This window comes from Diplotaxodon limnothrissa, linkage group LG14 (genome assembly GCF_057381915.1).
Source record: "Diplotaxodon limnothrissa isolate DT_005_m linkage group LG14, D_limnothrissa_male_GT1.1, whole genome shotgun sequence".
In the NCBI taxonomy this organism is placed as follows: domain Eukaryota; kingdom Metazoa; phylum Chordata; class Actinopteri; order Cichliformes; family Cichlidae; genus Diplotaxodon; species Diplotaxodon limnothrissa.
In genome coordinates, this window is record NC_140609.1 from 42457075 (window position 1) to 42481618 (window position 24544).

At 43.9% G+C, this 24544-nt stretch overlaps 1 protein-coding gene across 1 annotated transcript; it reads left to right on the forward strand.

Moving 5' to 3' along the window:
- Nucleotides 1-3258: 3258 nt before the first annotated feature.
- LOC146619618 (sodium/potassium-transporting ATPase subunit beta-3-like) lies at nt 3259-22646 on the forward strand. Its single transcript, XM_085371444.1, has 7 exons — nt 3259-3532; nt 12043-12171; nt 12263-12361; nt 19165-19352; nt 19428-19478; nt 19652-19738; nt 22479-22646. The coding sequence occupies exons 1-7, from the start codon at nt 3259-3261 to the stop codon at nt 22644-22646; spliced, it is 996 nt and encodes a 331-aa protein (XP_085227570.1).
- Nucleotides 22647-24544: the final 1898 nt, after the last annotated feature.

The following is a 24544-nucleotide window of genomic DNA, read 5'->3' on the forward strand; positions in this document are numbered from 1 at the left end:
CTTCATATTTGTTTCTCTGACTTTTAAATAAAGTACTGCTTTGAATTCATCTCGCCATATTGATCCCCTCCCCCACCTCTCTGTTTCTCAGCATCCATCTAAAAATGGAACAGGGAGTCAGCTGGCAGTAACCTAGCAACAGCAGCATCTCTCACAGGAGAATGATGTAATGCATCCTGTAAGCGGGTGAGAGAGGAGACACGAGGAGAGGATGAGGGGAAAGATTCGGATTTGCTACTCAGGGTCTCCCCTTTAGGATCTGTCAAGGTGGAGCTGCTTCACACTCTGAGTTGTAGCAGCCTCCTGAGAGGTTTACTGACTACTCAGTCCTTTACACCACCACCCACATTAACACATACAGCTTCATTACAGATTCTGACCCACCACACACTCCTTCTGGCTCACAGGTTAACGTAACCAGCATGTGTTTGTTGGAGGAAACAGGAATACCATACTCCTCACAGCAGGAAGCTCAAAACAGGAACTGTTCTGCTGTCAGATGGTAGTGAAGTCATGTTACCTACAGTACAACAGGCACTGTTCAGCACTGAGTGTTTTTAGTTGATAACGGTGCTGCTCCACCTATTTATTTCTGTGGGAACACCACCCTGAAGGTTGAGTTTATTCCAGTTTTTTATTTTATAGCCTCTATCCACTAATTCTGTCTAAAGCACCCATCCATCCATCCATCCATCTGTCCATCCATTAACATATATGTATCCATCCTTCCACGCATTATCCTTAACTCCTTAGCCTACTTTGGAACATGTGGGGTGGTGCCTATTCCAGTATAGGTGGGATACACCTGGACAGGTCAGTAGTCCATCACAGGTGAAACACAGTGATGTATCCACAGCAAGAATAACTGCTTAATGAGCAACTCTCTGATAGTGGGAGAAAACAGGGGTAAGAATATGATAAGTATGTCTTTGGCTGTATCTCTTTGACTTAGGCATGAACCTTCCCACACACACACACACACACACACACACACACACACACACACACACACACACACACACACGGTTTACACAGAATCACTTCCAATCTGAACTTTGACCTTGTCTTCTTAGGTGTGTTCACCTTTGTTTTTACACTGTTTACTCATGACTGACAGACGTCCCCTTCAAAATAAAAGCAAATCAAATGAAGTTTTCCCTTACTCTAACCCCAACATGGCAGCCATATTGAAGTAAAATGCTGCCGTTTCAGGTTTCACAGAAATGCGAGAAGGATGTGAAGAAACTGGATATTTTGAACACTGTCAGTGGGAACAGCAGCAGCTCGGAGACAAGCAGAAACACCGAAGAGATGAAGGAAGATGACACTGAAGCTGAATGAGGAGCCTTACCTGATGACCAGCAAGGACTCAGACTCCCTCTTCCTCCTACTCTCCCTCCTTCCCTGATTCGATCCTATTTCCTTCCCTGCTTCCTATTATTTTTTCCTTGTTTCAGTCCTCCTTTCTTTCCCCCTTTTGGTCCTCGACTCCTTCCTTCCCTCCTTCAGTCCTCCCTCTGCAGGAACAAAGATGGAGTGATGAGGCTTCTGTTGTCCTCTCAGATCTCTGCAGCTCAGAGGAAATGACAGATTTTTTTGTCTGCATCGACGTTAATCCAGATCCACCCTTCAATGCCACTTTCCTCCCCCGTCCTTCCTTTCCTTCCTCTTCGCCTTTCTTCATTCATATATCCTTACAGTTGCAATAACCACCACTCAAATGCACACACACACACACACACACACACACACACACACACACACACACACACACCCTTCACCCTCACACACACACATCCCTGACGATGGTCGCCACAAGAAACGAGAGGCTGAAACCACAGCAACCTGACAGCATCCTTACTCTGCTGGCTCCTCCCCCTATTGCTGAAGGGTGGGTGGGGGTGGGGGGTAAGGAGGGTGAAGAAGAATGATGAGAGAGAGAGCAGCGTGTTTTTAATGTGTAAATGTGTGTGTTTGTGTGTGTGTGTGAGAGAGAGATAGATGATACCACACAATACTTTATCACAATTGTGTGATGTCACAGCTCCCACATTTACTGACACCTTTCACTGGGAGCAGGAAGTGTCCACAAAATAGTATAAAACACAAAATAAAAGCCCATAACAGGAGATACTAAACAAACAAACAAAAACCAGAAAGGACGTAAAAGTCTGGATCAGGTAGGCAGCACTTAAGGCTTGGCTCCATTTTTCAGACTGCTTTGTTCTACATGAACCCCTCCATCATCACCCAAAGGTCCAAAACAAATAAAACTTGTGTCTTTATATATCATGTACCACCTTCTCACTACTAGAACCAGAACCTCTTCATTCAGTGTTCAGTGTCTGCTGAGTCTGTTTTCCTCCACATCTGAAACATGACTTTAAGTGTGCAAACATCATCTCAGAGAGAGTCAGGTGCAAGGAAATCAGGAGCCACTGTGTTTGTCGCTGTCACATTCGTGAAATATTACAACAGGACAGAAAAAAGCACTGAACAAAAGAGACAGAATAGATCCTCTTGCATTTCCTGGCTCCTTATTTCCTTCTTATTCCTCTTTTTCAGGTGGCTTCCTCCTTCTTTCTGTGTGTCACAACAGCATGACATCATCCTGCTTTTGCCCAATTACTTGCCACTGCAATTGTCACATGATTATATAATGTTGGTTTGACATGAATTTATTTCTGAGCAGCTTATTTTTTTCTTTCAGGGCTTATTTTTATTGTTTTATACAAAAATTACAGTGAAAGGGCTTATCAGGCATATTTTTTATTGACAAAAACACTGAATATCCTCGTCCTTCAGAGACTGACTGGTGACTTAACATTATATTAACCCATATCACACGATAGTAGGGTTATGGTTAGATTGGTGATAACTTTTGGGGATGTAAGAGTTAACTGATTAGAATTAATTGTAATTAAACCCCCCTACACACACACACAACAGCTGGGACAGACTTTAGGATGGATGATGGTCTCAGCCTATTCTCACAACACAGTGCATCTTCATCATCATCATCATCATCATCATCATCATCATCATCATCATCGTCTTTATCACTGGAGACCCTCAGCCCTCACACATGCTCTGTGCTGCGCATGCGTCTCGTTCTGCAGCAGTCCCTATGTGCTTGTGTGTGTGTGTGTGATTGCGCGTGCGCGTACAGGGCTCCTCACGTAGATCCGACGGATCGGTTTATCCCAGCTGTTGGTGTTTAGCCTTGATTAGCCCAGATCAGTTTAGTCCGGCATCGGTATGTCGTCCAGTCCGCAGGTCCAGACCCAGGAACCAAATCAGGATCAGACCCAGGAACCGAACCAAGATCAGAACCAGGATAATACGAAGGAGGAGGTGAAGGCGGAGGAGAAAGAAGAGAAAAAGGAGGAGAAACAGGAAAAGAAGGACGACAAGAAAGAAGCGAATGAAGCGAAAATGGAGAAGAAGAAGGAGGAGAAGCAGGATTCCTGGAAGGATTTCATCTACAACCCGCGGACCGGGGAGTTTCTGGGCCGAACCGCTGGCAGCTGGGGTAAGAGAGGCGGCCAAAGAACTTGATCTTTTCCCGACAGTTGAAGTCTGTTCTGACCCGGTCTGACCCTACTCGGCTCGGTCGGGCACGGCTGTAATCCCGCTGAGCTAAGGGTGCCTGTCACGATGCGCGCAGCTTCACAGTGGGCCGAGCCGGATCGGGCCGAGCCGGGCTAATATGTGAGCTCGGATGAGTGATTTTCATTAACACAGCTGAAGATGTCAGAATAAAGCAGATTCACCCTCTGCGCCCTCAGGCGCGCCGAGTTCATGTTTAATTATGTAAAATCCTCTGCAACTCTGTGACGGTACTACAACATACTGCAGTATTTATGCTGCTGTACACCACAGCCTGCACACACTGTGTACTAATGCACACATTCAACACTAACAACATTTAATAACCATCGTGTTCATATTGATTTTAATCGTTGATGAGATTTAATGAGTCTGAGTGAAGCTCAGAGGGAAGACTGCTTATAAGATTTCTACAGTCATGACTGAGGCAAAATCGTTACTTATCATTTATTTACAAAAGACTAAGAGGCAGATTTAGGATCATCATCCTAACCCAGCAAAGATTTTAATAAGAGTTTGTCCGTTCCGTCGTGACTACGAAAAACAAAACTGTTTTAAAAGCTTTCAGTCTTAACATGAAAATAGGATCAACACACTGAGGATTTATTAATAAATTTCCAGTTTAAAAAGTTCAGTAATGCTGATGACATCGCAACCGTGACTGAATTAATGTCTCTGGGGTTACAGCCAACAGTATCAAAGACACAACTCATCAGAACTGTTCTCCTCACTTCCACCTTCATGTCCTCATTTTTGGGCTTTCTAGAGCAGCTCAGCATGACTCTGTTCCAAATAATCCTCCTTCATCTGAGCCTGGGCCTTGGTCTTAAGTTCATCTTGTTTGAAGGAAGCCATTTTGGCTCCTTAGTTTTAGGTCCCTGTGGAGCAGGAGTTATCTGACAGGAAGTGAGAAAAACCGGTTGATTTTTAAATGATTTAGGCTACGTCTACACTAGCCCAGATAAATTAGTTTGAAAACGTTCCGCGTCCACACTATCGTTTTCATCCATTTTCACAGAGGTGTGCGTCCACATTGAAACGGCCAAAAACGCTTACATTCCAGTTCTGCGCATGCGTGAAAAATAAGAAGATTCAACCTGCCTCATTTCTCTTTTTTCTTTTTTTTTCTTTTTATAAACTTTCAGGTGTTCTGGGAATCCATCCTACCTGAAAAAAACATCCTACCCAATGTTTCTGCGCAGACGCAGCGCATGCGCACAACACCGACACCGAATTAGCTTCTTTTTCTCTCACCCATCCGGAATACTTCTTAAGGTTATGGTTATGGGTAGGGTTAGGTTTAGTTGCAAGTCACTGTCAAAATTATAATGCAGGTAGGACGTTTTGTCAGAGTAGGATGGTTTCTCAGAACACTGGCTCTTTGAAACGTTGCAGCAAAACGTCGAGGAAAAGCAGAGGTTTTTTTTTAAAGGACTAACAATGAGGTGGAGTTGTTGCTGTGAGTAACACAAAAGTACAAAGTTTAAAAAGCGAGTGAGAATTAAAGAATTTGAAGAAAAGCTCTCTGGAGCATGTGCAGACTGATATTAATCTTTAATAGGGCTGTCAAAATTGAGAACAGACAAAACAACTGCTGTAAATTGCCCTCTGCTATTTTAGTTTAATTGGTCACATGACTGCATCACATGACTAAAATGTGTCATTGTTTTCAAAAAGGCTCCGGGTTTGCTGTCCACACAGCAACGCAAAAATGGGATTTTCAAATGTATCTGCTTTGGAGAGCGTTTTCAAAACGCGGTTTTCCTTGACCAAAAACGCCATCTCAGTGTGGACAGAGAGAAAAAGATGCATTTTCAAACAAAAACGTATTAGTGTGGACATGGCCTTAGTCTGTTCAGCATCAGTGCGAAGTGATGCTGGATGTTTAGGCAGAAGTCTGAGCTGATAATGATACAAAGCTGATAAAACACAGCCTGACAGGAAAAAAATGAACACACAGATAACAGACTGAACTTAACAATACATGCTGCTTTAATTACTGTAAACCCTCTCTAATGCATACAAAAGTACTACTTTGTAACTCATTTTTTTGGCTTACACATTCACCAAACAATATCTTGGTTTAATCCTGGAAAAGGGATCCTTTAGAGTTTGTGTCAGGAAAGACATCTGATGAAAAGTATTTGCCAAATCAGGTATTCTCGTGAATACAGGAGCTGGGCGTAGCTTTTATTTAGAAAAGTTTTTTTTTCTTTTTTTCCCATGTACATACTAATTTAACTCTTTACAAACACCAGTATGGTTTCTGTAAACCCCCCCTCTACCAACCAAATTAAACAAACAAAACACCCCCTCTTCATTCCTTCACCATATCAAATTTAACTGAATAATAAGAATTTTAATTGACCAGTCAGCAGTTCCTGTTTACTGGAAAAGCTCCAGAATATGATCACATTTCAGGTTCCTCAGTAGTCTGTTCTAGGGCCATTAAAGTTCTTCGTGTATAAAAAAACATGGCACTCCAATCAGTTACTTGCCAGAGGTTTCTTCCTGTTAAAAGGGAGTTTTTCCTTCCCACTGTCACCAAAGTGCTTGCTCATAGAGGGTCATATGACTGTTGGGTTTTTCTGTATCTATTACTACCTTACAGTATAAGGTGCCTTGAGGTGACTGTTGTGATTAGGCGCTGTATTAATAAAATTTGAGTTAAAATGAAGCCTAGAAGACAGCTAACAGTTATGTCTGTGAAGGTTCTCAGTCATCCAGGTCATCGTAGTCAAAGGAGCTTGCAAAGAAAAGCGTCTGGACTTCTTTAAGTTGCTTGAAGACGTTTCACCTCTCATCCGAGAAGCTTCTTCAGTTCTGAACTGAAGAAGTTCTGAAGAAGTCCAGACGCTTTTCTTTGCAAGCTCCTTTTAGCTAACAGCTATATCCCCCTGCCACACCCCTAATAATCAGGCTATAAGACTTATAGCTGCTACACCTGAAGTCTGATTGCTAGTTTGATGCTTTGTGCTTGTCCAGCTCTTTCAGATTACACAAAGGCATGTTTGTTTTTTGTTTTGGTTTTTTTTAATGAAAAAGCTGTGTTTCTTTATTGCTGCATTGCACCTGTGGCATTAGGTTCTTTCAGTAAAGAGTTTGCATGTTTTCCCTGTGTGTGACTCCCACCAGGGGCAGGGATAGCTCAGTAGGTAGAGTGGTGGCCCCATGATCGGAAGGTCGGGGGTTCGACTCCACTGAACGGCTACCCTGAGGTACCCCTGAGCAAGGTACCGTCCCTACACACTGCTCCCCGGGCGCTGCACTGGCGGCTGCCCACTGCTTCACTGGGTGAATGGGTTAAATGCAGAGGAACTATTTCCCTATGGGGACTAACACGCACACTTTACACCACCCTCTGGAACACAAACTTGGAGTAATCAGGACTCTACAACAACTCCGGGCAGAAAATGTTCCCTCTAAGCCTGAAGGGAAAAAGAGGGAATCCACACATGTAAATTAAGCTCCTAAAACATGCGGTTATCATAATTGAGCTTTTATCAAGTCAGCAAATATGCAGAGGAGAGAAGGTCAGACACCAGTTAGGGAGGATAAGAAAGACAAACAGAACAACATTGTCATCCTTCATGTATCAGGTTTATCAGAGAAACTCAGGAGCATCTTGTCTGTGAAGCTTCTCAGTCATCCAGGTCATCGTAGTCTAAGGAGCTTGGAAAGAAAAGCGTCTGGACTTCTTTAAGTTCCTTGAAGACGTTTCACCTCTCATCCAAGAAGCTTCTTCAGTTCTCTGCGCCAGGAGTGTCTTCCCAGAGTACTTCTAGCCCAGCCACACACTCAGACACAAACTAAACAATGTAGTGTAGCTGTGCAGTGCAGCGAGGAGAGCTCAGACCTCTATACTGGAGACACCAAACAGCCACCTCGACAGGACTCAGCTGTACATCTGCATCTGAAGGTCAAAGGTCACTCTTTGAAGATGCCAAATCTCACATGATGGACAGGGAAGACAGACGGTTTGAACGAGGAGTGAAAGAAGGAGTGAGGAGTGAGCCGGTGTGTACCTGGACGCCCATCCCCGGACACAAAGAACCACCAACGCACCGATGTCTGAGGGAGTCCGCCACTGGCAGGGGAAGTGGTGGTAGGGGGAGATAGGCCTCCATACCTTGGAGGGCCTAAGATGTCCCCAGAGAGGTGGCGCCTGACACCCAACCTGACATATAGACACAGAAATACAGGCACACACATATACAAACATCCATTCCCACCCTCATGCTCTCATATACACTTACTCCACACTCAACCAACGTGGAGACAGACATAAAGAGACGCTGTACACACGATCACACTCCCCAAGCGTACTCTAAGCCCTGGGTCTAGGTACCCTTGCCCCTGGAGGGGGGGAACTGCACCCAGACCCAGGTGGTGTTACCCTTTTCCCTGCGGTGGGGAGAGGCAGACCGCCCCGACTCCGCAGCAGCAGGGAGGCCCCACACTCCAGACCGCAGTCGGATGGCCAACTCCTCCTCCTAGCCCCCCCGCTCCAGCAGGTCGCAGAGAATGGGGGTGAGAGAAGACTCCAAACCTCCCTCCACCCGCTCATTGTAGTGTTGATGCATGTGTGTTCTAAGGTGCATTTAAAACCCAGGAGGGCATGGAGCTACCTGCCAGAGAGCAGCAGGTAAGCGCATGGTCCCTCCTGCTGGCCCTCAATGTCTACGTGTATTTAACATTGAAAGGTGGGCAACGACGCCAGGGGTGGGGTGTACACCCTGATGGTACTTTGGATTCCGTGTATCGTGCCCACCCCCAAGATCCTATATGTATGTGTAATGAGAGTGTGAGTAATGTGAATGTCTAAGTTGTGGGATAAAATTGAGGCAGAGGCAGCCAGAAGGGGACGGGGGGGTGGCCTCCTCTGCACCCTGGTGACATACCCCTACTCCAAGGTCCTGCATGTGTGGGTAGTTGTGGTGGAGCGGGAAGAGGGAGGCAGCTGGAGATGGGGAGGGAAGGAAGGGAGGGGCAAGTGACCCCTCCCTGGGGCCAGCTCCCCCGCTGACCCCAGTAGGCACCCCCATACTCCGCGACCCACCAGGGAAAGGGGGCCCAGGCCCATCCAGACCGGGGCCCAGCGCAGCAGTGCCCCCCGGCCCCACAGAGCCCAGGACAGTCCACCCAACCCCACCACAGAGAAAACTGCACCCACCCCACCATCCACTCTTCTTCCAGACTACATAAGACAATAAACACCCAGGCTGAGATCTTCCTCCACCTCTCCTGTATCTCCCCCTCCTGTAGAGAGAGCCCCTGAGGAGAGGAAAGCTCCTGCAAGATGTGACAATCTTCCCCACCAGTTGAAGAGCCCCCCAGGTGGCTCGATGCACCGGCGGCACCCTGCTCCAGGGCTGGGCCCCCATGCACCCACCCGCCCACAACCCCGGCAACACACCAACCAGGACCCAAGCCCCCTGTTTCTGTAATTGTTAATCCACCAGGAGGTACAAGCTCTTTAATCAAGCTGATAATTTTATTGCTAAAATATATTTTGTCATTTTGTTGTTATCCATGTTTTAAGATGCCAAATTAAAGTTGTGTTTTCCTGAACAGAAGTAATAGTTTAAGTGGGCGATAGATCATAAAATCAAGCACAACTGTTCAGTTTCTTCAGTCTGACTCCCTTCTGCTTTCCTGCCCTAGAGGTGCAAGCACATTTAACTTTACTTACAAGTGAATCAGAGAAAGTGGTGCTGATAAAGGTGTAGAAATGGCTCTGTAAGCAGTTTTATGCAGCTGGTATAGACTTCTTTGGTTCACAATAACTCAGATGTACTAATATAGTACAGTAGTATGAACAAAATGTGCTTGAACTAGTTTTTTTTGTTAAGAATGTTTCCATGCCACATCCCTCCCCCCACCTCGGCCAGTCCGAAGACCTCTCCCTCCTGCTCTCCCCAGCCTACACCCCCCTCAGATGCAGTACCAAGCCCACCACAAAGACAGTTACAACCTGGCCTGAAAATGATCTCTCCAAACTGCAGGACTGCTCCACACAGACAGACTGGGACATATTTCAATATCAGAACCTAGAAACTTTCACAGAATCAGTACTGGGGCTATGGCAGCCTCGCTTCTGTCGGTCTGCCCCAGGGCAGCTGTGGCTACAACCGTAGCTTGCCTCCACCAGTGTGTGAATGTGAGAGTGAATGAATAGTGGTATTTTAAAGCGCTTTGGGTGCCTTGAAAAGCGCTATATAAATCCAATCCATCATCATTATTATTATTATTATTATTATTATTATTATTATTATTATTATTACTGGACTACATCAAGTTCTGTATTGGAAATGTGACTGTGGACAAAAGCATTCGGGTTTTCCCAAAACAAAAACGGGCCAGGTTCGATCACTCCTTGAGCCGATCTGAAAAGAGGAATTAAAGACCATAAAAGAAGCATCGAGTCCCAGCTGTCGAGCAACAACACACAGGAGGTGTGGTAGGGCATACAAGACGACATAAACCACAAAGGCAGCACTGTGAAAACAGTGCACTGAATGTACAGCTGCCAGAGGAAATAAATCGCTTCTTCACCAGCTTTGAAACGCCACAACAGCAGTACTCATCTGCTTCAGCCCTGCTCTCATCCTCACCTGGTTCCTGCACCGCTCCACTCACTGTAGCGGAGCACGATGTCAGACATGTGCTCCTAGCAGTGAACCCCAGGAAGGCCAGATGGAGTCCAGATGGAGTACCTGGCAAGGTGCTAAGAGCATGTGCCCACCAGCTCACCCTCATCTTCACCAGAATCTTCAACCTCTCACTGGATCAGGCAGCCATCCCATCCTGTCTAAAATCAGAAACAAACATCCCAGTGTCGAAGAAGTCTCCCATCACCAGCCTGAACGATTACCGCCCTGTGGCCCTCACACCGGTAATCATGAAATGCTTTGAGAAACTAGTCCTTCAGCACATCAAGGACTACCTTCCCCCAGAATTCGACCCCCACCAGTTTGCATACCGTGCAAACAGATCCACAGAAGACGCCATCACCCTCCACTCTGTGCTGAGTCCCCTAGAACATGCATGTCCCAGTAAAACAATCATCCCAGACGTCCTCATCATCAAACTGGTCACTCTTGGCCTCCCGCCTCTCACATGCGCCTGGATAAAGGACTTTCTCACAAACCGGCCCCAGACTGTAAGACTCCGCCCTCATCTCTCCTCCACTCGCACACTGATCACCGGCTCCCCACAGGGCTGTGTGCTGAGCCCCCTCCTGTATTCTCTCTACATCCATGACTGCAGTTCAACCCAAAACAACAATCTCATCATCAAGTCTGCTGATGACACCACGGTAGGCTGCCTCATCTCAAAGGGAGACGAGGCAGCCTACAGAGAGGAAGTCGTGAAGTTGGCAGCCTGGTGTTCAGAGAACAGCCTGGCACTGAACACTAAGAAAACCAAAGAGGTCATTGTCGGCTTCATGAGGCACAGCACTGACTTAGCCTCTCTTTACATCAACGGGGAGCGTGTGGAGAGAGTCCACACCTTCCAGTTCCTTGGTGTCCTCATCTCTGCTGACATCTCCTGGAGAGACAACATCTCAGCGGGCGTCTGATGTTCTACTGCTCATCCATTGAGAGCCTGCTAACAAACTGCATCACAGTATGGTAGGGCAGCTGCACTAAGGCGGGTAGAGTGAGGCTTCAGAATGTAGTTAAGGCAGCACAGAAGCTCATCAGCTGCCCTCTCCCCTCCCTGATGGACATTTTTTCCTCCTGCTGCCTCAGCAGAGCAGCAAACATCATCAAGGACAGCTCCCACCCTGGTTTCAACATGTTCAGCCTGCTTCCCTCAGGGAGGCGCTACAGGTGCATCAGCACAAAGACCCACAGACTCAAGAACAGTTTCTTTCCAAAGGCCATAACCATCCTGAGCTAACACATGCACCGATAGCACAGCCCCACCCCCACATTTTTCCAGTTCCCTCCATAAATCACCATTGTGTAATACTAAATTCTATGTGCAATCACCGGTAACTGTATATACAAAACCCAGTTTATTTATTTATTTACTTTTTCTTTTCTGTCTTTTACACCTGATTGTAAATTTGTACATTTTAGTTATATATATATATATATATATATATATATATATATATATATATATATATATATATATATATATATATATATATATATATATAACTAAAATGTACAAATTTACAATGTCCATATGTGTATATAGAGCAGCGGAACTGCCCCCCCCCCCCCCTTTGCACTGAGTATGAGATGATCTGTATCTCACTGTACAATCGTACAGTGACAATAAAGGCATTCTTTTCTATAATCACTCTTTAACTGTGGGTACTGGTTTCCATAGTATTTTTGATAGTCAACAATGGCTATTCTCTTGCTGTCTATTTAACCACAACAGTGAAACAAAGTAACATTTGAATGTTCTCTGTAGGTCTCATCCTCCTCTTCTACCTCATCTTTTATGGTTTCCTGGGGGGAATGTTTTCTCTCACCATGTGGGTGATGTTGCAGACGCTTGACGAAAATGTGCCCCGACATCAGGATCGAGTGGCCAGTCCAGGTGCTTTCATTTCCTGTTTCACCCTACTGCCACTCATCCTTACTTATGGTCATTTTTTAAAATTTCAGTAATGACTTTGATTTTGTTGCAGGTTTGGTGATTCGTCCTCATGCAGTTGAAATTACTTTCAACCGCAGTGACCCAGAAAACTACAAACATTACATGCAACAGTTGCACAACCTCCTGCAAAGTGAGTACAACATGTAAACCGCCACACAGAGTCTCCAAACTCATTTCCAGGATTTCTGGAATTGTCAAAACTTGATCTAATCTTCATTGTTATCTTTTTACAAAAAAACAGCTAAACGAGAGGTTTTTGGACAAAGTTTGTGTTCTTCATTCTTTAAGCACCGGTTCGAGCACCGGTTCGAGCACCGTTTAAGCACCGGCACCATTTCAAAAGTACTGTTGTTAACTTCACCTTTCACATAAAAGTTTGCCTCATCACTGAACAAAATCTTCTGCGTGAACTGAGGGTCCTGTTCCAATTTTTGTTTTGCCCATTCTGCAAATTGTGTGCGCCAATCTGGGTCATCCTCGTTGAGATGCTGCAGTAGCTGGAGTTTGTAAGGGTGCCATTTGTGAGTAGCTAATATCCGCCGGAGAGATGTTCGACTAATGCCACTCTCCAGTGACATGCGGCGAGTGCTACGCTGTGGGCTCTTGCTGAATGAAGCTAGGACAGCCACTGATGTTTCTTCATTAGTGACAGTTTTCTTGCGTCCACATTTTGGCAAATCCAACACTGAACCGGTTTCATGAAACTTAGCAAGCAGTTTGATGACTGTAGCATGGGAGATGGGTGGTCTCGTAGGGTGTCTTGCATTGAAATCTGCTGCAATGACCCGGTTACTGCGTTCACCAGATATCAACACAATTTCGACCCGCTCCTCACGTGTTAACCTCTTCGACATGTCAATGGCTGTGAACAAAGAGAAACTTGTAAATAACTCATGAAAGAATAAAGTTACGTTGAAACCAAGCACACCATTGTTTTTCTTGTGACATTACCAATACGTTTGATGTGTCACATGGCCCTCTTCCTATTGAAAAAACAAAAGTTGTATCCAAGATGGCCGACTTCTAAATGGCCACCATGGTCACCACCCATCTTGAGGAGTTTGCCCCCTCACATATACTAATGTGCCACAAACAGGACTTTAATATCACCAACCCTTCCCATGTTATTATGGTGTATCCATATAAATGGCCCTCCCTGTAGAACATCAGTGAACCTCTGTGCTAACATTATGCCCAAAACCTAGCTGAAGTAAGGGTGAATTATAGAAGTACTCCTGCAAATGACTTTGCTTATTCCAGGAAGAAAAGGACCAAGATGTGTTCAGACATGAGCTTGAACCATTAAGCTACCTAATGTTCGTTCTCAGACTAAGAATTTAGGTTGAAAAGCAAAATGTTTTTTTACACACATTTCAATGTTAGTGTTCCTGTAGCACATTTTCCATGTCAGTGAATATGACTGGTACATTTAATAGATCACTCTCAATATTGCTTGAAGAAAATAAAATAAATAAAATACAAATGACTGTGTGCTGGACGCATGGGTTTGTCTGTGTGTGTCCATCATGTACTGTTGTGTGCAGAGCTTCATGAAAGACACGTGGATATCATATTTATGGGATATCATTCAGTCTCGATCACCTTCCCTCTCATTGCACCACTTGGTGAAATGTATCCGGTCTAACATCCCAGCGTCCCCTCTGTAGATCATCGGTGTCTCAGAAGCCCAGGGTCTTTTTCGAGTGTAATTTGTTTCATAGTTAGATGCCTGACTGACAAATGTGTAAAACAAAAACTACACACATTATTCAAAACACATAGCGCACAGTCGTGAATTCCCCCTAATTTTGGTATGATCCGAGCTCAGGCACTAGGTGACTAAGCACAGCACTTACGCATGTGAGTGAGGGGGGAGCTGCTGCCTGCGAGTTTGCTGTAGGAGAAGCACAGCCAGGCAGACAGAGGAGAGCTTAAGTTTTACCAGGTACCAAACCAAATCATTCGTACTGTACAAATAATGTAAATATGACGGTGTATCACGAAAGATTGATGTCAAACTGATCACTTGACCCATATTACGTTACTTGTTCTTCAAGTGAATCAATAAATGGCGAAATGAAAAGCCGAACAACAACAATGCTGTTTGTTTAGAGAGTCTTAGCTTACATGTGTGTTTATTTCATATTTTCAGTTGTTACCTTCCACGGCTAAACAAACTCTCTAAACCGGTTTCAGTTATGTACTGATTAACACAACAATGGACATAAGGAGCTTCTTTCACAGAAAAAACTCAGATGTTATTTTATATATTAAGCTTTGTATGTTGTTCAGTATATTTCTATGCAAAAAACGGAATTTCAACACACAGCAGTATATTCACAGTTTAAACCAGATATTTACACTTTATGGAGAAAACAAACTTTTTTTTTTTTTTTTTACTGTTAAACATCAATTTAGAGTAAACTTGTTTTGTTTTAGATAAATAAATATTGAAATATCTTTTGAATTAGTTAAATGTCAGAATAAAGAGAGACAGAGCTTCTGTTTTGTATCACTTTCATCAAATGTAGGAGTACAAGTACACTAAGTATATTGTTAATTATAAGAAACTGCAGACGATTCCATTCTGAGCTGAAGAAGCTTCTGATTGGTTAGTAGAGTCCATGTGAGTAAATTGGTGGCACAGCTGTGGATGCATATAAGGCAAAACACAGAGCCTGTTTCTGTGACATGGGAAAATCAAGAGATGTTAACAAAACACCAGGAAAAGAATTGTGGAGCTCCATAAGTGTGGCTCAGTTTGAATACAATTTGGTGCCATTTACAATTAAGAAATACAGACAGTTTCTCTCTTTACTCTTAAAGTTAACAAACATGTTTTTATATTTATCTAAAAAATAAAGATTTAGTCTGATTTGATGTTACAATTAAAAAAGTGTTTTTAGATGAAGAGTTTGTAAATATCTGGTTTCAACTGTATATTTGATGATGTTGGTGTTTGGCTTGATTGTCAGCAGAGAGAGAGAGAGGGGGGGGGGGGGGGAGAGGAACAGAGAGGGGGAGAGAGAGAGAGAGAGGAGGATGAGGACAGAACAGAGATGGAACAAGAGCAAATCAAATCACTTTTATTGTCACATCACATGTGCAGGTATATTGGTACAGCACATGTGAGTGAAATTCTTGTGTGCGAGCTTCACAAGCAACAGAGTTGTGCAAAATACAATAATGTAAACAAGCAAAATACAAGAATGGCTACATCTGAAACTAATAAATATATGTACAATATATAATAGTATATGCATTTCTGGATGTGTATACTAAATATTTTTCTACGTGTGTGTGTGTGTGTGTGTGTGTGTGTACACATATTTTACAAATTAAATAGAGTAAACAATAAATAAAATAAAATATACAGAGTGAGACATGTGCAAAACAGTGGTGTTACTGTACAGTATGGAGTGCATAATGTTAAAGTTCCAGTAGTGAAGCTGAGGTGTCTATGAAGTGTTCAGCAGTCTGATGGCCTGATGGAAAAAGCTGTCTCTCAGTCTGCTGGTTCGGGACCGGATGCTGCAGAACCTCCTTCCTGATGGAAGTAGTCTGAACAGTTTATGGCTGGGGTGACTGGAGTCCTTGATGATCCTCCCCGCTTTCCTCAGGCACCGCTTCCTGTAGATGTCTTGGAGGGAGGGAAGCTCACCTCCAATTATCCGTTCAGAGCACCGCACTACTCGCTGGAGAGCTTTGCAGTTGTAGGCGGTGCTGTTGCCATACCAGGTGGTGATGCATCCAGTGAGGATGCTCTCAATGGCACAGTGATAGAAGGTCCTGAGGATGCGGGGGCTCATGCCGAATCTTTTCAGTCTCCTGAGAAAGAAGAGGCGCTGCTGCGCCTTCTTCACTGTTTTGTTTGTGTGTACTGACCACATAAGATCCTCAGCCAGATGTACGCCAAGGAACTGGAAGCTGCTCACTCTCTCCACAGCAGCGCCGTTGATGGTGATGGGGGTGTGTACTTCTCTGCACCTCCGGAAGTCCACTATCAACTCCTTTGTCTTTGCGACATTGAGGGTGAGATGGTTGTCTTGACACCAGTGGGTCAGGGCGCTGACCTCCTCCCTGTAAGCTGTTTCATCACTGTTGGTGATAAGACCCACCACTGTAGTGTCGTCCGCAAACTTCACAATGATGTTGGAGTTGTTAGTGGCCGTGCAGTCGTAGATGTAGAGTGAGTACAGGAGAGGGCTCAGTACACACCCCTGTGGAGCACCAGTGTTCAGTGTGACGGGGGATGAGGTGATGCTGCCCAGTCTGACCACTTGGCGTCTGTCAGACAGGAAGCTAAGGATCCAGCTGCAGAGGGAGCTGCTCAGTCCTAGATCCTGCAGTTTCCTGTCCAGCTTCGAGGGAACGATGGTATTGAATGCTGAGCTGTAATCTACAAACAGCATCCTCACATACGTGTCTCTCTTCTCCAGGTGTGACAGGGCAGTGTGTAGTGTCAGGGCTATGGCATCATCAGTGGACCTGTTGTGGCGGTATGCAAACTGTAGAGGGTCCAGTGAGTCGGGTAGTGCAGAGCAGATGAAGTCCCTGACCAGCTTCTCGAAGCATTTGCTTACGATGGGGGTCAGGGCTACAGGTCGCCAGTCGTTCAATGAGGAGATGGTGGAGGATTTGGGTACAGGGACGATGGTGGCCATTTTGAAGCAGGCTGGGACTACAGACAGAGAGAGGGAAAGGTTGAAGATGTGCGTGAACACTCCAGCCAGCTGAGCCGCGCATGACTTGAGGACGCGGCCGTGAATCCCGTCCGGACCAGTAGCTTTGCGTGCGTTCACCTTCCTGAAGCACTTCCGCACATCCTCCTCAGACACAGTGTGCGCACTGACGTCATCCGCGGTGCGCACACTGTCCGGTCTCATGGTGTTCGCTGTGTCGAATCTAGCGTAGAATACGTTTAGATCCTCACACAGAGAGGCCGTGGTCTGCGGTGTGCTGGTTTTCCCTCTAAAGTCTGTGATCGTGTTTAGTCCCTGCCACATACTCCGAGGGTTGTCAAACTGTTGCTCCACCCTGTCCCTGTACTCACGTTTGGCTGCTTTGATCGTCTTCCGGAGTTGGTAATGTGCGTGTTTGTAGTCCGATGTGTTCGCGGAGGCAAAGGTGGTGCTCCGTGCCGCGCGAACATCTCCGTTAATCCAGGGTTTTTGATTTGGGAAGGATTTAACTGTTCTGGATGGGACGACATCTTCCACGCATGTCCTGATAAATCCGCAGACTGAGTCTGTGTATTCATCAATGTCCCTAGCAGCCACGTGAAGCAGGTGGCTAAGCCCCGGGTATAAAGTGTCTGGCTCCACCTCTGCTGTAGATCCTGGTGAGGTGGATCAGTGAGTCCACTCATGATGTACTCTGAGCTCTGCCTCTTCATTTAGGTGTTTAGTTCCAGTCACATATGTCAGAGTAAGGATTTGAGTATGATGATGTACATTTTGACGGAAGCCAATTAAGCCTAACAGTACTATAATAATTTTACCTGAACTGAGCACACACTCTGGTAAAAACTGAGAAACTATATACAGCGCAGGAAGATCAGATCAGCAGACAGCATCAAACAACCCTGAAAAGTCGTGTTAATGTATGTAAACCACAGAAGAAACATTGCTTTTCACATAAACACTGCAGCACATCTGAGGTTGGATAGCTGCATGCTCACAGCCAACATGCCATCCATCTGTGAAACACAATGCAGGCAGTATCATGGATTGATAAAGCTCTGTGGCTGTCTGAATTACATGTGCTTGCAGTGATTCAAAACTGTATGAAACATGTTCAAAGACAAAAGAATTCCAACAGGACGGATGAAGAAGCTCATGTAAGAGTCCTGAGCTACACTGGCAGAAGGCTGACCGATAAATCAAAGAAATATTGATAAAGTGAAATGGTTTGTAGGCCGGAAAAGAGTGGAGTGCCCACTCCGGATCAGGGACGAGACCCTGCCCCAAGTGGAAGAGTTCAAGTATCTCGGGGTCTTGTTCATGAGTGATGGGAGAAGGGAGCGGGAGATCGACAGATGGATTGTTGCAGCAGCTGCAGTGATGCGGACGCTGTACCGGTCTGTTGTGGTGAAGAGAGAGCCAAGTGTAAAAGTGGAGCTCTCAATTTACCGGTCGATCTACGTCCCTACCCTCACCTGTGGTCAAGGGCTGTGGGTAGTGACCAAAAGAACGAGATCGCGAATACAAGCGGCGGAAATGAGCTTCCTCCGAAGGACAGCTGGCCTCTCCCTTAGAGATAGGGTGAGAAGTTCGGCCATCCGGGAGGGGCTCCGAGTAGAGCTGCTGCTCCTCCACATCGAAAGGAGCCAGTTGAGGTAGTTTGGGCATCTGACATCCCCTGGCGCCTCATGAGCGAGGTTTTCCGGGCATGTCCCACCGGGAGGAGGCCCCGGGGCAGACCCAGGACAGGCTGGAGAGATCATATCTTTCGGCTGGCCTGGAAATGCTTTTGTGTTCCCCCGGATAAGCTGGAGGAGGTGGCTGGGGAGAGGGAGGTCTGGGCTTCTCTGCTTGGGCTGCTGCCCCCGTGACCTCGCCCCATATAAGCAGAAGAAAATGGATGGATGGGTTTGTAGGATCAGAGCTAGAGCAGGGGTGGGGTACTCCAGGCCTGGAGGGCTGGTGTCCTACAGGTTTTAGATTTATCCTTGATCCAACACAGCTGATTTAAATGGCTAAATGACCTCCTCAACATGTCTTATGGTTCTCCAGGGAATGAACTCATCATTTGATTCAGGTGTGTTGACCCAGGGTGAGATCTAAAACCTGCAGGACACCGGCCCTCGATGCCTGGAGTTGCCCACCCCTGATCTAGAGTTGATCGACTTTACTGTGTGTTGTCTAATACGGTAGTGTCGACTCTGCCCCTGCTCAGACATACAAGCCTCATTTTGTCTTTCTTCCTCTTCAGGTTATAATGACAGTATTCAGGAGCGTAATGACTTGTGTATGGTGGGCGAATACACTACACAGGACAATGAGCCGATAAAGAAGGTTTGTCAGTTTAAACGAAGTACACTGCGTCAGTGTTCTGGTTTGCCTGACCCCAGCTTTGGGTTTAAGGAGGGGAAACCCTGCATCATAATCAAGCTGAACCGGGTCAGTGAAGCACTTGTTGATTTTAAAAAAGCCAAAAATGACTTGCGTGAATACTAATTAAAAACCTGTCTGCAGGTAATCGGCCTGAAACCAGAAGGAGATCCCTACATCAACTGCACTGCCAAGGTAACCCACAACATGCAAATATCCCATGGTGCACCTGTGAAGCAGAGGAGAAACGTAAAAGGAGAATTCACCACATTTTTAGAAGTGCAAATTAGAAGGTTTCCGTAGTAAATGAAATTACTTTTTCGAACTATTAAATTGAAGAACTGTATATGTGCCTCACTCTCTCGTAGAGAGCCACTTCCTTGCAGATGCAGTACTTTCCGTCTGAGGGTCGTCTGGATAAGATGTTTTTTCCATACTATGGGAAGAAGTCTCACGTGAGTAAATATTGCATGCTGAGTACTTATTCAGAAGTATTTTTATGTAGCAAAAAAAAAAAAAAAAATCTGATTTATTTCTACTTTTCTATTTATGCAGGAAAATGTCAGAGCAACTTTAAGGTTAACAGATTTCCTCTCACTTTGACAATACTTCTATTTTTGAAGCGTCAAAGTTTACTTAACCTACAAGGAATGAATACAAGAATAGTATTTGATACAGGTTGCTAAGCTTTATTTAAATATTTACCTTTAATTTTAGTTGTAATGCACCAAATCACAACAACCATAAGGAGAGATCATTTGTAGGAACTGACGCTGCCATAGGTCTCGGCTGCTCAGGATTCCCATGATGCATCGAGTTTTTCTTCTTCAGTAACCTTGTGTTTATACATCACTCTGCATTTAATTTTGTTAAACTCTGTCTCTCTTCCACAGCATGTCTTTATCCTGTCTTCCTTCTCTCACCCCAACCAATCACAGCAGATGGCCCCGCCCCTCCCTGAGCCTGGTTCTGCTGGAGGTTTCTTCCTGTTAAAAGGGAGTTTTTCCTTCCCACTGTCGCCAAAGTGCTGCTCATAGGGGGTCATATAATTGTTGGGTTTTTCTCTGTATGTATTATTGTACGATCTACTGTACAATATAAAGCACCTTGAGGCGACTGTTGTTGTGATTTGGCGCTATATTGATAAAACTGAATTTAATTAAACTGAACACAATTTATTGTATACAGAATTAAAGCAGGACCCTCAAAGAAAAGAGAACCAATCTTACCATGGCCTAAAGGAGTATGAAACATTTGAGGATTAGCAACATTGCGAAGGCCTGAAATGCCAAGAAAGTCCATACACAGTTATACGAATTGATTTGTCAGTTCTCAGAAGAAATGCCTATAAGAGGCATGAGGAATTCCAATTTGCAGTGAAAAAGCCTGAAATCTAATGGTCCACCATATACAAGCAAAGGTGAGCCCATAAAGGGCAGGAAGTAAACATTCCTTACCAAATAAAGAAACCAGAACCTTACATGGAATGTGCCTGCAGTTTAAGGCAAGGCTTACAAATTTTAAGTACAACAATGACAACTTTTATCACAATCACTCAAACAGAACCCAAGACTGAGCTGAAGGGAGGAATAAAATCTCACTGAGTTAAAATGCATTTCATGAGAAAATTAATTATTTTTTAGTGTCTTGCTGCAAGAGCTGCAAGCTTACAAGGAGGAGGCTGCAGAGGGGTAAGAGGGGTAAATGCAATCATTCTGTTAGAATGACTGCAATTGATCTCTAGATCAACATAAATGACCAGGCTATTGGAATGATGGGGGAGATGGATAAGACTGGGAATTTCAGCTTGGTGACAGGGACTGGCCGATTGAAGGGAGATTGAAATGGGCAGCCATCTGCCGCCACTGGTTGGGGTTGGTGGGAGGAAGACATAACAAATGCCATAACTTAATAATCACCAATGATTAAATGCAGAGATGTATATAAAAACACAGTGAGTGAAGAAACGATACATCACGGGAAGCCCCTAGCAGCCTAGGCCTATGGCAGCAGACAAAGAGGGGTCTGAAATCTGAAGGCTCTGGCTCCCATCGTACTTGTGGTTCCCAGTGATAGCAAAGTACTGTATTTGGGTGATGCGCTACTGTGAAGTCTTTAAGATGAGATCAGGCTTAATTATTCACGACTGAGCATATGAGAAGGAGTTTAAATTCAATTCTGGATTTAATAGGGAGCCAATGAAGAAAGCCAATCGATATGAATTAACAAACCGCTGCAGCACAGTAGGTTTCATACCTAAGGCATGCTCTAATCGTTGTAAGAATGTAAAATACTATGGTAAATTGTATCGAATGCTGCACTGAACTCTAGCAGGACAAGCACACAGTTCACTCCACTGCCAGAGGCAAAAACATCATTTGTAACAGTGACTATACTGTTTCTGTACTGAAAGTTCTGAACCGTGATAGAAACTCAAAGAAAGGGTTTCTGATCAGTTAGCTGTTTCACAAATACTCTGTCAAGAATTTTTGACATAATATAAAGGTTGGTGAGCTGGGTGAAGTGATAGATTTTTAATTACTGGCAGCTTTTAGGCCTGTAGTATGTAGCCCATTAATAGAGATGGGATGATCATATTTAAGATTGAAGGATTAACTAATGGTAGGACTTCTTTGTGGAGTCTAAAAAACATGTTGATGGTTTAGAAGAAGTAATTAAAGAAATTCATTCAGAAAGTTATCTTATCTTGTGGTTTGGGAGCGAGTAGCAAATAACATAATTTGGTCTTGTCCTTAATTTATGCAGTAGATGATGAAGTCTTTGTAGGCTGTCTGTAACCTAACCCTCCCAAACTTTCTTTGAGTTCTGATTTACTAAGTACATGGCTTTCTCAGCAGAGGTGGCAGGCGTGCATAGTGTTATTCATGCTCAGTTTTCCAGCTTTATGCCGAAGATTGAAGTTATCCTTTTGGCCAGTTTTCAAGACTGGGTTTGTAAGTTGAAGGTGTTATTTAGCTGAATAATTCTCTCCCATACAGTTCACCACTCAGGAAAACTGGAGCTCAGACTTCTTGGATTGGTCTGCCAGTACAATTAACTACACAACAGCCATATTTTTAGTTGGATAACTTCAATAAAATTGCTGGCAAAGGCTGCAGAAGACTCCTGTTAGATGAGGTTAAGCCAAGAAGATGGCTATGAGCTACAGCTAACAACCTCTCTCTCCGTTTACAGCCTGACTACGTGCAACCGCTTGTTGCAGTCAAGTTATTGTTCACAAAAGAAGACTATAACATCGAGCAGACGGTGGAGTGTAAAGTTGAGGGTTCTAACCTCCGCAATGATGATGAGCGAGACAAATTTCTGGGTCGCGTCACTTTTCGGGTCAAAGTGTCAGAGTAACCAGACATGACAATTGCCATGAACACCACAAACTGGGTTTACACTGGCAATTGGTCTCCAGTTCTGGATACTTTTTAACATGGACCTGATCTTATCTCTGTCTGTTCAGACTCTAAAGAAGTGATCAAATCTGGAGAAGTGGGAGATTTCACTGGTTTTACTGCCTATATCTTTCAGACCTCCTGTTTCAGACATAGTTAACCCCAACAGATGTTTTATTTGCTCCAGATCTGCATTTTATTAAAGAGAAAACCAGAGTAACTGACTGTAGTAGAGTCTGTTCTGACAGCTGGAGCAGATCAGGTCTGCTGTGGGGCGCATGTAAGCCAGCGGCACAATGATGTGTTGTTTTTAAATTTATGTATGTTAGTGATGTAATAAAACAGTAATATTATACCTGCCATGTCTGACAGAGGAGTGCAACACACTGAAATGTAGTTTACATGTGACCTGGTGGTTGGTAATCAGATTACCTACCATCCAACCAGATAATGCAACAGGAACTGCCTTTGAAATATTCATTGTACTGCAGTGAAGAACTGTGACTGTCATTAATTACATCAAATAATGTTAGATCCCATTTCTTCTGCTTTGTGTTCTGATGCAGTCTACAAAGAGCCCATTTAGTTCCTGTTACCCACTGTATTGAAATTGGCTGCTGTTTATCTAAAGGGTTCACATAAGTTCATTCCCAGGAAATAGGACTGAGTGCCCAAAAGACCAAATTTTGTTAAGATACAAAAAATACAGCATTAAATTTGACTGAAATAAAAACTTTTCTTCTTCAGTTTTTCACAGTTAAACATGAATAGAAATAACACTGCCTGTCCTGCTGTCATAAACATGGCCAGAAGATGTCACTGTTTTGTCATAAATCATGTTTGCAGAATTTCTTCAGATTCTTTTTCAGTATAATTTATTAGATATTTGTAAAAAGTTCTCCAGTGTTTATTAAGCATAGAATTTTTTTTAAGAAATGTGAATAATGTGTAACTGTAATAACTAGTGTTTTGGGACTATAGAAACAGATGAAACCAGCAGAGCTTTTCACCTTCATCACATGTCATTGTTTATAATATATATATATATATATATATATATATATATATATATATATATATATATATATACACACACACACACACACCATTTTTTACAAAATATTCTGAACAAAAGGCACTACTTGAACGTTGTAAAACCATGTTTGTTTCTGGATGATCAAAAACAGGAAACCTAATGACACATACACTGCTGGAAATAAAACGAAGCTCTAACACTTGTCAGTGATTTAGTCTCTTTCTTTTAATATTATTATTATTATTATTATTTTTTTTTTTTAAGCTCCTATCAGACGTCCCTCTCTTTTTCATATCACTGGCCTTTTATATGGATTGAAGATTTCCTGTCAAAAAAAGCTTGTGCAGATGCAGAAAATAAAGGAACATGCGGTCTCTAAAAATTCATGCTGGATATCTATAATGATATGCACTAGGTAATGAGTTAGGAACAGAAGGATGCACATTGTATGATGAAAATGTATCTACCTACAAATGGCTGAATTTAAAGAAGCCTGAAAGTCAGTGTGGAAAAAAGTATGCATAAAGCTATTCCAGTTTCATGTAAATCCTACTGCTAAGATGAGTGATTGAAAAACAGAAAAACAGCTATTTTTATAGAGCAAAAAATTTAAGATTTCTAAAGGGAACATTTATTTTATTTATTTATTTTTTATTTTATTAGTATTTTCCTCAAATGTGTCAAATATATATTTTCTCATCTAAATGTCCACTGAGCCGTGAGCCAGGGGGCGGTAATGCTCCTTAGCATTGGTTGCCGACCAAGAAGAAGAAGAAGAAGCTGTGAGCCAGGAGAGAGGGGGTGAGTGAGTCAAATGTGCT